Raw genomic sequence first — 15,541 nt, 5'->3', positions numbered from 1 at the left:
CACCTACTATGACCTTTATATCATCTCAATCCTCAAAGCAAAGTTTTGATAGAACTATTTTTAGCTTAATTTTACAGCTGTGCTGAAGAAGACTGCAAGAGTTTGTGCTCAGTCCCCCATGACATGCTCCCTCACAGCTTGATGTGAGGTATGTTGAGTCTGAGATACCTGCAGGACATCTTGGTAGAACTATCTAGGACACAATGCCAGGAATATCCCCAATTTTACCTATGCTTTTATTTAACAGAAACTTGCCTTGCACTTGCTACATCCCAGATACTGCTCTAAAACTTCAGAAATACTGGCTTATTTAATCCCATAGCAATACTTGGAGGTATTTATTATTATCCCCATTTTATTCATATGCTTAATGATCACAATAGCTACCAATTTATGGAATACACTGACAAAGCATGCACTAGGCTAGGCATTTTATGTAAATTAACTGAAGTTGATCAGGTAAGACAAATGTGATTGTCTCCATTTCAAAGACTAGAAAACTAAACCTTAATGGCTTGCCTCATTTGACTACTATCACATGGCTTGATTTTTATGAATTTCATATATGTGAGTTTCTGTTGTGATTAAAACCATTGTCCCATTTTGCAGACTAGAAAGTAAGGATCAGTAGGGGCCATGGGGCCATAAGTTACCCAGGCTCAATTTGAATTTCAGTATATGCTGATTCTTCATTCCAATCTCTTCCCAATATTCCTGTGCTTTTCAACCGGTGGTTCACTAGAGCTGTGTTTTCAGTTTCACAAACAGGAGTTTCTTTACAAGATTTCACAAGAGTGGACATTACTATGGGCTGACTTATACTCCCCTCAAAATCCCTATTGAAGTCCTCCAGTACCTCAGAACATGACCATGTTTGGGGACTGGACCTTTAAAAAGGTAATTCAGGTAAAATGAGGTCATACAGGTAGGCCCTAATCCAAAATGGCTGGAGTCCTTCTAAGAAGGGGAAATTAGGGCACAGATACACATGGAGGGAAGACAAAGTGAAGACAGCCACCTGCAAGCCAAGGAGAGAGCCTGAGAACCAATCAAAAGCCGCTGACACCCTGATCTCAGACTTCCAGCCTCTAGAACTTCATAAGCAAATAAAGGTCTGTCCTTGAAGCCACCCAGCCTGCGGTAATTTTTCATGGTGGCCCTAGGAAACTGATACACAGGGCGAGTTTCCACTCTAAAACGAAATCTGAAAGCCACCATCCTGGATTGTTGCACAGGCTGTTCGACCGGTCTGACTGTTTTCCCAAGTTCACTAACCCGGAGGTCAGATGACTTTCCGGGATCAAGGCCAGCTTCCTCTTGCTGTTACTTGGACCACTGATCCGCAGACGTTTTGTTCTTCTTCTTCTAACTTCCTCTCCTGTGACTGGGGATATAAATATTAGAGAAACAAAAGCCCAGAATGCTAAGGTTGCCACTCTCACTTCCTCTTGCCCCTTAACACAGCAGCATTGCTCTGAATATAGTAATTGTCCTGGGGCACCCAGCAGGGGCGAGAGAGAAGGCTGCAGTGCCCCAGCGGCCACCCCTGCAGGCGGATACAGCGTGTCATGTTTCACAGAGCCACTTCTGGGCACAGAAAATGCCAGAATGATGTCTCCTACCCGCCTGGCTGGGATGCTGATCCCAGCCATGGCCTTCCTCTCCTGCCTGAGACCCGAGAGCTGGGAGCCTTGTGTGCAGGTATGTGGTTCTGGGTCAGTTCATCTCCTGGGAGATCTGCTTTGCTTCTGAAAAGCTGCTCTCTGTCTAGAACTTCCCACTGTGGCTCCCTCCTAGTTGGCTAGTTTCATTTGCAACAAGGAGTAAAGTTACCTTAAGGACTTGAGAAGCCACACGGACCAAACAGTTCGTGGTTACATAGCACCAACAGGCAGCCCATGGGCTCATGGTGCATTTAGGACTTTAAGTGCTAATAGGGGCTTTAGGTCAGATAGATCTGCTTAAAATCACTGTTCTTTGACTTCTGGGCTACGTGACCTTGAAGAAGATATTAAACCTCTCTGAAGCTAGTTTTTACATCCATAGTAGCCTTATAATAATACCTACTTCAATAGAGAGTTGTAAGAGGTCTGCTTCCTGTCATTCCTTTCTGCTGGTGGACTGTCCTCTCAGCTTCAGGCACGCACTTTGCCCCTTTCCATCTCAGGAAGGTGTTTTGTTTTGTTTTGTTTTTTTGTCTCTTAATAGGGAGAACTTTCTAAGTGGATTTCAGACTTGGAGATCTAGCCTTAGCTCCAAAGGATGAAAAGAAATGAGATTGGAAAAGAAAAGTAGATAGAGAGAAATAAAGAAAAAGACAGAGAGAAAGAGACAAAGAGAGAAGGCAGAAAGAGAGAATCATGTAAAATGATAGCTAATGCAATGCTTCCTTCCTTTGTGAAACACCAACCGACTTTTGTATAATCTCATTCACGATGGATCTCTTTTGTTTTCCCCTACGTGGACTTCACAAGTGCTTGGGAAGTCCATCGTAGAACCCAACAACTGAGGGAATGTCTTGGGATTTAGTGTGTGGCAGGGTCAGAAACTCAAGAAGAGCGTAATCAGCCAGAGTCCTGAGATTGAGGGCATTGTGGAAATAATGTACTTTAATGTGCAATAAAGATGAATTTCTCATCTTAAAATCCTCCCTTCCTCCAACTTCCTGCCCAGAGCCCTGCTCATTCTTCTCTGTGTCCCTCCTGCTCTTAGGTTAATGGGAATGGATCTTCTAATCAGTCACCCCCGGATAAAATCACACCTTCCCTTTGTCCACACCCCATATTCTCAGTCTCCAAAACCTGTCCAACCTTGCCCATCCCCTCAGTGTCACCCTAGGACAGGTCCTCAGTTCCCTCACCTTGACTCTTGGATAGTGACTGGTCTCCTGCCTCCTAGTCCCCTTTCCACTCTTTGTTGTTGTTTTGCCTGAGGCTCAGTTCTAACAAATTGCACTCTTAACAACTTGTAATAACTTCTGAGTGCTATTAGGACGGTTTTTACCCCAGGGCCTTGGCAATGGCTATTTCTTCTAGCTAGAATGTTTTGCTCCTAGATCAGTGCTGCCTAAAGGCAATACCACGTGGGTCACATGATCTAATTTAAATAATAAATGTAACTAAATTTAGCCAAATTTTTATTTAACTAAATTTTAACTAAATTTATTTATCTATTTATTTATTTATTTATGACTGGAAGTTAATAATTTTTATTTTATTTCCCAACCATTCTAATATCTTTTTTTTTTCCCAGAGAGAAAGAGAGAGCATGCGCGTGTGTGAGTGGAGGGGGAGGGGCAGAGGGAAAGGGAGAGAATCCCAAGCCGACTTCGCTGAGCACAGAACCTCTCAGGGGGCTTGATTTCACAAGCCTGAGATCAGGACCTGAGCCAAATTAAAAGTCAGTCACTTAACCGACTGAGCCACCCAGGAACTCCCATTCTAATGTCTTTATAAGTTTTTTTTTATTTAAATTCAATTAGCCAACATATAGTACATCATTAGTTTAAGATGTAGTGTTCAATGATTCATCAGTTAAATGTAGCTTTAAATTTTCTAGTGGCGACATTGAGAAAATTAAAATTGGTAAATTTAACTTTAATAATATTTTTACTTAACCCAGTATATTCAAAATATTATTTCAAAATGTAATATGTACTAAACTATTAATAAAATACTTCACATTCTTTCTTTGGTACTAAGTGTTTGCAATTTAGTGTGTATTTTACTGTTTACATGCCTCTCAGCTTAGACTAAGTCTCTTGTGCTCAATAGCCACGTGTGGCTAGGGGCTACCATGTTGGACAGTGCAGTCTTAGATTTCTTCATGACTTAATCCCTCATTTCATTTATATTTCTGCTTAAATGTCACCTCTTTCTGGAAGTATTCCTTGATCACATCATGTAGAACTCCCTACTCCCCATATTGGCCTCTAATCTCTAGATGCTTTATTTTTTTATATCATATCATTATGTTTTTTTGTGTATTTGCACATTGTTTGTCCTTCCCTTTGAAATGGGATCTATAAGCAAACAACACCATTGCTGATTTTATTTACCACTATATCCCAGTGTTTTGTACTAGTTTCAGCCTATCAATAACCCATGTTGTGGTTGGACTAGCCCCTGTGGTTCTTTATGATTGTAAGGTACCCTTCAGCAATAACCATCAGGACACTTAGAAAAACTGAAAGTTTATTACTTTGAAGACCTGGAAATTACACAAGTAGGGCCACAAAGCAATGCTGAGGGTAGAGAGAAATAGCGCTCAAGCACGTGGAGTTCTGTCATTATTGGGGTTGAGGATGGGGGACTAGGGTTTCCCTGGCTCCCTCTTTATTGGTGAATTTAAAATATGAGAGGGACACCTGGGTGGCTCAGTTGGTTAAGCGACTGCCTTTGGCTCAGGTCATGATCCTGGAGTCCCGGGATCGAGTCCCACATCAGGGTCCCTGCTCAGCAGGGAGTCTGCTTCTCCCTCTGACCCTCTCCCCTCTCATGCTCTCTCTCTCTCTCATTCTCTCTCTCAAATAAATAAATAAAATCTTTAAAAAAATAAAGTATGAGAGCAGGGATTTAGGAAGGGGTGGTGGGAAGGGGGGGGCAGGAAGAAAGCTAAGTGAGGGGAAGTGGCCTGGCTCTTTATCTAGTCATGTGGCTGGCATTGTGTTTCTTGGAGATAGCCCTCTTTGAAGTGGGTGCCTCCCTAGTCAAACTTAAATCAGGCACCTGCTTTATAAGAAAAGCCAACCGTCAAGGCTTACGCTATACCCAGTGCCTAGCACATAGTAGGTGCTCAACTTACACATGTTAGATGATTAAACGTATTGTCAGAGGGCTCTGGCTTCCCCACCTACTTAGGTTTCACCTCTCCTACTTCGTGCCAGGTGCTCTGAATTAGTTCCTTCCCTTCTTTCTTACACTGTTCTCTCCCTCTTCCTCTTTCCACGTGTCCAAATCTTACTCATCCTTCAAGACTTACCTTGAAATCCTCTCTTTCTCAGAAGTCACCTATAATCCCTGGATCTGGAATTGATCTCTACCATTTATGAGCTAGAGGAAGTTATTGTCCAGGCCCGGTTTATGGTCCTGTTCAGCAGTGTGAGGCGTGTTCCCACCTCAACTCTTCCTCTAGATTGTGAGCTCACTGAAGTCTGGAGCCATATCACATGGGTCTCAGCACTGCCCACAGCCCTTAGAGAAAATGCTTACAATTTGGATTGAAGCAAATCTTCAATCAGTTATTCATTCATGTATTCAATAAATATTAGGCATTAACCATTTGCTGGGCACAATTCTGAGCGCTGGAGACACAGCAGAGAGCAAGAATACCAAAGCTTACAATCTAGAGAGGAAGATGAACAACACACATGGAACAATCACATGGATAATTTACATTAGATGGTGATACATCATGTGGAGATAGAGGGAAGAGGGTAAAGGAAGGAAGCCTGTTACCATCCGCTATTACACAGTATGGTCTGGGAGGCTCCTATAAGGGATAGCATTTCAGGAGACATGCCAATGAAGTGAAGAGCTGCACATGTGACCTGTGATACTTTATGCATATTACTTTTTCGCTCTGAATTCTTCTTCTTTAAAAGGTTTATTTGAAGATTAAAATAAAGCATATAACATATAAGAAATATGCCCACATATGGTAGGGGATTAATAATAACTGCTAATAATAAATGTTAACATTTATTGATCATTTTCACTGTAATAGGCTTCAAGATAATCTCTTTAAAGGCCTCATTTCATTTAATCCTTTTAACAGATTCTATTGGTTTTAAACAGAAAACCAAAATTAGCTGGCTTAAGCAAGAAATTTTGTTGAAGAAATCAGAGAATTCAGAAATTAAATGGGAGGTTAGAGAATAAGGACTTACAAAGAATTTGGGAAAGTATGATAGGAACAAGACCATGAACAAAAGAAGCATAAACCACTTGACCTTAAATACTGGTTTCATCATTGGAGTCCATACATCCTAAAGATTTTTTCCCCATTTCTAGATCACCTGCTCAAAGGTCAATGAGCCAAGAGAGAGAATGCCATTGGCAAAAACTGAGCTATGACTGTGAAGTATGGACACTTTAACTGGTAGTTTCCCCAAGGCTGTATACATTTGTGGGGTACTTGTGGAAAAACACTTTAGCCCAAATCACATGGAAGAACTGGGGTGAAACCCAGGGCTTTTGGAATCCAGAGCCTCAGCTCTTCACCACTTGATTCCATTGCCTCTCTGTAAATACTGCCATTGTGATAGTAGAGGTTAGAAAACTGGGGACATAGTAGGTGCTCCACCCATCCAAATCTGGAGTAAGAGATTTTATAAGTATAAAGTAAGTGGACAAATAAATGAATGGGTGGGTTGATGGATGGACAGATGGATGGATGGATGATTGGATGATGGATGGTTGGATGGATGGCTCCTGTGCTTATACTGGAGGTCTCCAAGGTTCTGGCCTAGGAAAGGGGAGTGGAGAGGGCAGTTGAGGTGCATGCGTTAAGACACTGTATCTAACATGTGATCATTGCAGGTGGTTCCTAACATTACTTACAAATGCATGGAGCTGAATCTCGACAAAATCCCCAACAACATCCCCACATCAACCAAGAAACTGGACCTGAGCTTTAACCCCCTGAGGCATTTAGGCAGCCATAGCTTCTCCAACTTCCCAGAACTGGAGGTGTTGGATTTATCCAGGTAATGAATAGCTTTTACTCACTGCTCAAGGTAAAATGCTTATTGTTCTATCACTTCATTCTTATGTCAGGAGTCTCATCTTTATTCACTCATTCATTCAACAGATATCTTACTTGTATGACTTTGGGTGAGCCACCTCCCTTCTCCTGATCTCATTGCCTCATCTGTGAAATGGGAAGCTGGATGAGAAAGTTTTTAAGGACAGTTCTATCTTTCGATATTCTTTCAAGTCAGGGGAGAAAACTGACTCAAACTCTTTCACCAGCAGATACTTACTGACTACTAGCTATATATTATACAGACTGCTAGGAAACAAGAGTATGTTGATATATACAACTCCAGCTATTAAAGAGGGCATACATACCTGAAAGAAGTAACATGTTACAATCCTGAGCATGGTGCTAGGCACATAGTAGGCATGCAATAAATGTTACTTGATTCTGATTTTTGATTTTGAACCTGAGATAAGGATGGTAATATACATCAGTAAGTGATAAGCTACGTGCAAACTAGAGGCAACATATTGTGTTGTTCAGAAGAGGGTGCTTCTCTGCAGTGGGTAGTGAAGACAGAGTTCATGAACTGAGTGGGATTCAAAGGATGTCTAGAATATTGAAAGTGGGAAAGAGGATAGGGAAATAGGAAGATACAAGTAACCCAAGGAGAAAGATAACAAGATCAAAAGAAAATATCTACTGTGAGAAAGAATAGTGACTATGATTTTCTTTTCTGATGCGGGGAAATATATCATTTATTAGGGCAGGTGAAAGTATTATTATTTTGGGGGGAATTGAATTCTAAAACTATTATCATCATTAAGGCCTTATTTTAAAATGTACTAGATAATGGATCATATTCTCTATAAGAGTTTGTGGAAAATGCAGGAGAATTTTATATATGGCTTTTAATTATAGAAATGTTTAATAAATTCTAAGATCATAGCATGAAAATCCTTTTTATAGTGGATATTTCTGTAGCAAGAAGAGTGGGCATCTGATGTCTTATACTTTAACTTGGAAACTGACAGAGTATATAACAAAGGGGGAATGGAGCATTTTATAGTCAGTAGGGTAGAGCACAGAGCTCTGTGGGGGTCAGAAGACCCAAGCTGGGTCCTCCTCTACCGTTTACAGCTATGTGGACTGAGGCATGTCACTTCATCTCCCTGAGTGTCAGTTTTCATATCTGTGAAACAGAAATGGTGAAACTTACCCCATAGGGATAAATGTGATAATGAATGTTAACATGTATATATGTTAAAAACCTTATAAGGTAGACTTTATAAGGATAAAAATATTATTATAGCACTTCATTAGATTCTAAATTTCAGTTATCTGAGTAAGAATTGTCAAGAACTATAATTAAAATAGACAAATCACCCCCCCCCTTTTTAAAACAAGAAGTAGTTTCTCATCAAACAATGTCCCTTATAATCCATCTTTGATTCACCACCTACACAAGGAACTTCCCTCAGAGGCCTTAACTATGTGCCTAGAGAGAGGACAGCTCTCCCTCTGGTTAGCCAGGAGGAGATCCTGGCTTAGGACAGGGACAAACATAGTACCATAGATATCCCTTGCCTTTTCATAGTCCTTCACAGTGTTTACATATAGTAACTCAGCGAGTCCCCTAGGCAACCTTTTATTCCTATGGGAACCTATTGATACATTTGTTTTCTTTTTTAGATGAAGAAACTGAGACTCAGAGAGTTTCAGTAATTTATCTATGTTCACACTCTACGTTTTGTGGAGCTTGTTGGCAGCAGAGACTCATATTCACATCTCCTGCTTCTGAGTTAAATATTCTCTTCATCTTAATGCTCTGCTCCTCAAAAGTGTGAGCTCCCTCTGATGAGACAGAGACACAGCAAGACCCCCTCCAGTCTTGCCTAATACATAAGATTACGGTTTATAAAATCCTAGAACTGACAGCAACATGAGAAATAATCAAGGCTATTTAGAATGGTGATAACTGAGATCCATAGAGGTATGAGAGGACCACAGAGACACCAGAACTGAGATGCCTTGTCCCCTTTTCCAGTGTTCTTCCTATGGCACCCACCACCCTCTATCAAGTTACCAATTAATAAAAGCTTGGGCCAAAATGCTTTTATTACCCCTGATCCTCATGGAGGGGATACGACAAGTGGAGAAACTGTAAATGTAATTCAGGTTGGACTAGCAAATAACTCATTAGCAAACGCTAACTGGCATGCACCCGCAGTGCTAGCAAGTGTTTATCATTAGCTCGCCATATGTTGGCTGGATAAAAACCTTGTCTCTAGGACACTTCCATGAATATTGTATATAGCAAAGCTGCCATTTCTCTTGGGCCAAAATTCAAAATGCTTTTCCAGTCTGAAAGCCTCTGCTTTGTATCCTCCTTTCTCCACAACCTCATCTCACACCCCTCCACTTCCCTCTCTGTACACCAGACACATAAGTTTCTCATGGTTTCTCACGGTTCCTCCAGGTATCATGGCTGTCACCTACCTCAGGACTTTTGTATCTGCTCTTCAGCTCACTTCCTTTTCTTGGTAATTCCTACTCATCCTTCAGATTTCAACTTGTGTGCTCTCAGAGAAGCCTGCTTTGATCCCCCCTGTCTAGGGCCATTCCTTTAATGTGAGGTTTCATAGTACACTTTCCTTTTCTTCCATAGAACTCACTCCTACCACCTGTAACTAACATTTACCTATGATAACTACAACTTACAAATATCTATCATATATGGAGAGCTTTGCATAAACCTTGAGGCTTGTGCAAACCTGTGACACTTATGTGTAATTTTTTATATCTTTGAAATTGACATTTACCATTTATCATGCCTAACAGCTAACCGCTATCTTAATTATCTATACCAATCTGACGGATAAACACAATTACCTGTGGCAGGAAATGGCTGAAGTTAATCCAAGGCAGTTACATACTCTATCAGCCATACAGTCTTAATGTGCCCCAATTATTGATCTTTAACTGATTTCCTTCTGGGGGATGTCCTGCCTCTGCTTAGCATATGTACCTCTTGTGACAAAAAGAGTTTGTCATTGTGTCCGGTAGGATAATACTGAATCTATGGGGCTTCTTATTTGTTCATGTCATCATCTGTCCTGCTTCATGTCTTTGTCAATGCACATGCATGTCTCATATGTGCGAAGAGCTAGAAGACTGGTATGGTTATTCCTTTTTGAGTTTTAATTCAGAAGAAATATAATCTGTATCTCTTTTCCCTGTAGGTGTGAAATTCGGATAATTGAAGATGATGCATATCAGGGCCTAAACCACCTCTCCATCTTGATATTGACAGGAAACCCTATCCAGAGGTTATTCCCAGGAGCCTTTTCTGGACTCTCAAGTTTACAGAAGCTGGTGGCCGTGGAGACAAACCTACAATCTCTAGAGGGCTTCCCCATTGGACATCTCAAAACCCTGAAGGAGCTTAATGTGGCTCACAATCTTATCCATTCCTTCAAGTTACCTGAATATTTTTCTAACATGCCCAACCTGGAGTACTTGGATCTTTCCAATAACAAGATCCAAAATATTTATCACGGAGACTTGCAGGTTCTACATCAAATGCCTCTTCTCAACCTTTCTTTAGACTTGTCCCTGAACCCTTTATACTTTATCCAACCAGGTGCCTTTAAAGAAATTAAACTCCATGAACTGACTTTGAGAAGTAATTTTAATAGTGAAGATGTAATGAAAACTTGTATTCAAGGACTGGCTGGTTTAAAGATCCATCAGTTGGTTCTGGGAGAATTTAAAAATGAAAGGAACTTGGAAAGATTTAACAAATCTCTTCTGGAGGGACTGTGCAATTTGACAGTTGAAAAATTCCGGATAGCATACTTTGATCATTTCTCAAAGGATACTACTGACTTATTTAATTGTTTGGTAAATGTTTCTACAATTTCTCTGGTGCATCTGGTTTTAAACAGACCAAGATACCTTCCTAAAAATCTCAGATGGCAACGGTTGGAAATGGTTAAATGTGATTTTGAAGAATTCCCCAAGTGGGAGCTGGACTCTCTCAAGGAGTTTGTTCTCACTGCCAACAAAGGTGTGAGCACCTTTACTGAGATGAAGCTGGAAAGCCTTGAGTTTCTAGATCTCAGTAGAAATGGCATGAGTTTCAAGCGTTGCTGTTCTCACTCTCACTTGGGGACAACCAGACTGAAGCATTTAGATCTGAGCTTCAATGATATTATTACCATGAGTTCAAACTTCTTGGGCTTAGAAGAACTAGAATATCTAGATTTCCAGCATTCCAATTTGAAACAGGCCAGTGATTTTTCAGTATTCCTATCCCTCAGAAACCTCCGTTACCTTGATATTTCTTATACTCACACCCAAGTTGTCTTCCAGGGCATCTTTGATGGCTTGGTCAGCCTCCAAGTCTTGAAAATGGCTGGCAATTCTTTTCAGAACAACTTCCTTCCAAATATTTTCAAAGACCTGACCAACTTGACCATCCTGGACCTCTCTAGGTGTCAGCTGGAACAGGTGTCCCAGGTGGCATTTGTCTCACTTCCTAAACTTCAGTTGATAAATATGAGTCATAACAACCTCTTGTCATTGGATACACTCCCTTATGAACCTCTCCTCTCCCTCCAAATTCTGGATTGCAGTTTTAACCGAATAGTGGCTTCCAAGGAGCGAGAACAACAGCGTTTTCCAAGTAATCTAGTTTCCTTAAATCTTACTCAGAATGATTTTGCTTGTGTTTGTGAACACGAGAATTTTCTGCAGTGGGTTAAGGACCACAGGCAGCTCTTGGTGGAAATTGAACAAATGGTGTGTACAAAACCTTTAGACATGCAGGGCATACCCATGTTGAGTTTTAGGAATGCCACCTGTCAGAGGAGCAAGACTATCATTAGTGTGTCAGTGTTCACTGTACTCATGGTTTCTCTGGTAGCAGTTTTGGTGTATAAGTTCTATTTCCACCTGATGCTTCTTGCTGGCTGCAAAAAGTACAGCAGAGGCGAAAGCACCTATGATGCCTTCGTTATCTACTCAAGCCAGGATGAAGACTGGGTGAGGAATGAACTGGTAAAGAACTTGGAGGAGGGGGTACCCCCCTTTCAGCTCTGCCTTCACTACAGAGACTTTATTCCTGGGGTGGCCATAGCTGCCAACATCATCCAGGAAGGTTTCTACAAAAGTCGGAAGGTTATTGTCGTGGTGTCCCAACACTTCATCCAGAGTCGGTGGTGCATCTTTGAGTATGAGATTGCCCAGACCTGGCAGTTTCTTAGCAGTCGTGCTGGCATCATCTTCATTGTCCTGCAGAAGTTGGAGAAGTCCCTACTGCAGCAGCAGGTGGAGCTGTATCGCCTTCTCAGCAGGAACACTTACCTGGAGTGGGAAGACAGTGTCCTGGGACGGCACATCTTCTGGAGACGACTCCGAAAAGCCTTGCTGGATGGTAAACCGTGGAGTCCAGAAGGAACGGCAGACACAGAAAACAGCTAACATGAAACAGTAACCTCTGCCTGGGGAGGAAAAGCTCCCGTGGTGCTCCTTGCCCAGCTGAACCGTGTACTTGTTCAGTTAACGAGTATTAAATGCTGCAACGTACCTGGCATTGTGCTAAGGGCCGATGATTCATTGGTGCATGAGGTATACAGGACGGCTGACATCATGGAGTTTACAGTGCAGAGGGAATAATACTGTGCTAAATCACAGAACCTCCAGGTGCATGCTTCCACCAAATCAGCTCAGAAGTCCAGGGTATAGAAAGTCAACTCAATTTTTACCCCATCAAACTTAATTAGAACTAAGAGATTGGGCCCCAGAGAGATCAGGAAGAAGACATAGTTCTTCACCTGAGTCTTTGGGTGGAAACTACCTCATGTTTTACATGCTAGCCATCTTAAAGCTGTTTTGGCAGTTTTAACTGAACAAGGTCTATGCTCACCTTTCCCTTTTCTATTGAATGAAATTTAAATGCCACTTGATGACTCAGAAGGCTCCTGATTCAGACCTTTTCCCCTCCATCTGAAGCCAGTTTCTTTACAAAGGCTAAAGTCTAGTTACTAATTCCCAAGGAAATCTGATTAACACATATCCACAAATATCCTGGCCATTCTTTAGCATGTTCTATTTATTAACTAATCGTGCCTGATGCATTTTTGTTTTTTATAAAATCTAGTTCTAATTTTTCATGTCTCCTCTATAAACTCTTACCATAAATAAGGCTGTTAGAGACATGCTGGAAATTTCCATATTTAAGCACTATCGTTCAAGCAAATATGTAAAGTACACTCCATCACTTTGTCACTTGATGTCACTCTAAAGTTATTACCAAGTTATGACTGTCATGAAGGAAGCATTAAAATAATTTGGTTGAAAGTGGCACTTATTGTAATAGAGAGGGACAAGTCCAAATTCCCAGTCCTATAATGAGCAATTCGGGGCTAAGGGTAGGCCAAGAAATGGGTTGATCTGGAGGTCAGTTCTTGATGGTCCCAGAAACATAGGGCTGATATAGCTGGGGTGACCACGTGACAAGACCTGTAGCAGTTTCTTCTCAGGAAATGAGCATTTGCTCATGGAACATTGACTTTTTCAGGGGATTATGAAATGGTTCAAGGTGGGGAGTGCACACTTCTGCTTCCTGTTGAGTACTACTCCCCATGACCACATTTAGGAAAGAGTAGATGTTATCACTGAGAAAATAATGTCACTGAGGTTAATGTGGGTCATGTTAAGGGGAATTCTTAGAAGAACACACACAGAGCCTTCTTCCCCAGGAAGAACAACAAGGTAATTTGGAAAATATGGTTGTCAAAAGAGAAAACATGGCCACAACCCAGGAGTGTGTTTGGGACTGTTTCCGAGTGTATTTTCGTTGGAGCATCACTGGAGTTGTTGAACATGCCTGGGTGTGCTTATAGGTCTTACATGGTAGTGAAAGTGGATCTGTGTCTTTGTGTGCATGCCTCTATGTGTTGCTGTCTGTGTCTGTGGGTATGCAAGTGCACAAGTGTCTGTGCGATCATATCTGCATGGAACAGTGTGATTCTATTGCAAGGGGAAGATGTGTGTTTGATGTGGAATTCTACAGCTGTTTGAGATAGGTTCTCTACTCTTGTGTTTGTATGTGATTGCTTATATACAAACATCTGTATTAGATTCTGAGTATGCCTGAAGGCATGTGTTTTTGTGTGTATCCTAGCCATCATGAGTGTGCTTGTGTTCATATTTGAGTGTGGGTTCTGCATATGTGTATTAGTTCAAGCAAATATACAAGACTCCAAGGAGGAAAATCAAAATGAAGCTGGAATGTTTCCTGTATACAAGGCTGACTCTAGCCTCCTTCCCATCATTCCCCTTTCCCAGATGAGAATTCTGAAAATTGCAGGTGAGGCAGACAAGGAGGGAAAGAAATGATAGGACGGAAACATAAGGGGAGGAAAGAGGAAAGTCAGACCAGGGGCAGGTTCTTTGAAGCCATTTAAGTTCTTCAGATTAAAGAGAGATGAGGAGTGGAATAGAGAGAAGTTAATACTAATTAGAATGCCTTCAATTTGTGTAATACCCTACAACTTGGAACACAGTCACACAATTATGACCACATCTGAATTTCTTATTATCCAGGTAAGGTAGCAGGTTAAGAATTAGTTTCCCCATTTTACCGACATAAAACCTGAAGTTGAAGGAAGTAAGTTTATTGTCAATAGGCCACAGTATAAGTGAACAGCAGGGCCTGGACTTGGGCCCCCAGCCTCCTTGGGGCAGCTCACTTTCCACCGCACCCCAATGCTTCATGCTTCAAGTCAGTAAAACAAGAAGTGAAACTGCTGTAGTTCTCTGTGCAGTCAACTCTGGCCAAGGGTTTTTCACTGAAACCATGAATCATTAGGCAAATACATATGCATATGTATATTATATATACTGAGTGATTTGTTTATAACACTTTTCTTTCCATAAAGGATATGAGGGAGATTCAAACAAAGTATGCCTGGACAATAAGGGTAATTGACAAGAACCAGAAAAGCTGGACGAAGAATGAAAAGAAGAATGGAAGACCCTAAGAGTAAGCTTTAGCATAGTGCATCCCTATTCAGACTCCAGAGAGCTCCCTTGCCACCCCTGCAGTGTTTTGGATAGTTGGATATTGTGGCTTCTGGAGAAAGCCACAACTCAGACTTACCATTTACCCTGTCTGCTCTGGGCTTCACTGTTATGGGTGCCTAGCTAACTCAAATATAAAATGAGGGTAGACTATTACTCTGTGAACTGCTGTTAGTATTAAGCATGATCGCACGCATATGGGATACTATTTTTATGGAAGAGTCATCCTCTGGGACTTCATAAACGGAGAACAGAAAGAAATATTGAGTGGTCTTCTCAAAAAAACCCCCAGCATTTTAGCAATTGCTGTTTCCTAACCCGTGGGACCAGAGGAGGACTGTAATTTGGGAGTTTCTTTCTGACTCAGCTCCTACCCACAGGATTGTCAGAACCCCAGCCTCTTTCTGGACTTTGTTACCTTTCTAGAAATCACCAGCAGGTTCCTGGAGGGTCTTACATAAACACAGTCCTCCACAGGAATGATCACCCTCTGTGAGGGCACATATCTATTCATCCTTTGCTGCCCAGCCCTGAGTTTGATGGCCTGCACAGAGCGGACAGAATAACATCTGTCTATTTAAAGAATTGATGAGTGAATGAAGACCCATCTCTACAGGGATGTTGTCCTTTGTGTCCCAAGGCCCCCAGGTTCCAGACCACAGCTCTTTCCTGCCCACACATGTCTGGGGCTCTAGCTTTCACAGCTGTTTCTTGTCTCTGTTGTTGTCTGCATGGATGTTCTCAACTGCTTCCT

General features: G+C 41.5%; 1 protein-coding gene across 2 annotated transcripts; it reads left to right on the top strand.

Annotated features, from left to right (window-relative positions):
• The first annotated feature begins 1,398 nt into the window (after positions 1-1,398).
• TLR4 (toll like receptor 4) lies at positions 1,399-12,785 on the top strand. 2 transcript variants are annotated; one of them, XM_027616285.2, is made up of 3 exons: positions 1,399-1,701; positions 6,540-6,706; positions 9,942-12,785. In XM_027616285.2, exons 1-3 carry the CDS (start codon positions 1,609-1,611, stop codon positions 12,181-12,183), a joined length of 2,502 nt encoding a protein of 833 aa, XP_027472086.1. In that variant the 5' UTR covers positions 1,399-1,608; the 3' UTR covers positions 12,184-12,785. The 2 variants fall into 2 exon arrangements, with proteins under 2 accessions (XP_027472086.1, XP_027472087.1); XM_027616286.2 differs by lacking the exon at positions 1,399-1,701 and having other exon boundaries at positions 6,572-6,706; positions 10,013-12,772.
• Positions 12,786-15,541: the final 2,756 nt, after the last annotated feature.

Source organism: Zalophus californianus, chromosome 13 (assembly GCF_009762305.2).
Source record: "Zalophus californianus isolate mZalCal1 chromosome 13, mZalCal1.pri.v2, whole genome shotgun sequence".
Classification (NCBI taxonomy): domain Eukaryota; kingdom Metazoa; phylum Chordata; class Mammalia; order Carnivora; family Otariidae; genus Zalophus; species Zalophus californianus.
The sequence above is the reverse complement of the archived record's forward strand: the minus strand, read 5'-3'. Positions and strand labels throughout refer to the sequence as shown.

Bases quoted from the DNA above. Each gene is read 5' to 3' on its own strand.
- TLR4 (XM_027616285.2), top strand. From the start codon at position 1,609: ATGATGTCTCCTACCCGCCTGGCTGGGATGCTGATCCCAGCCATGGCC. The intron at 1,702-6,539 runs GTATGTGGTTCT...TGATCATTGCAG, and splicing joins GCTGGGAGCCTTGTGTGCAG to GTGGTTCCTAACATTACTTA. The intron at 6,707-9,941 runs GTAATGAATAGC...TTTTCCCTGTAG, and splicing joins GAGGTGTTGGATTTATCCAG to GTGTGAAATTCGGATAATTG.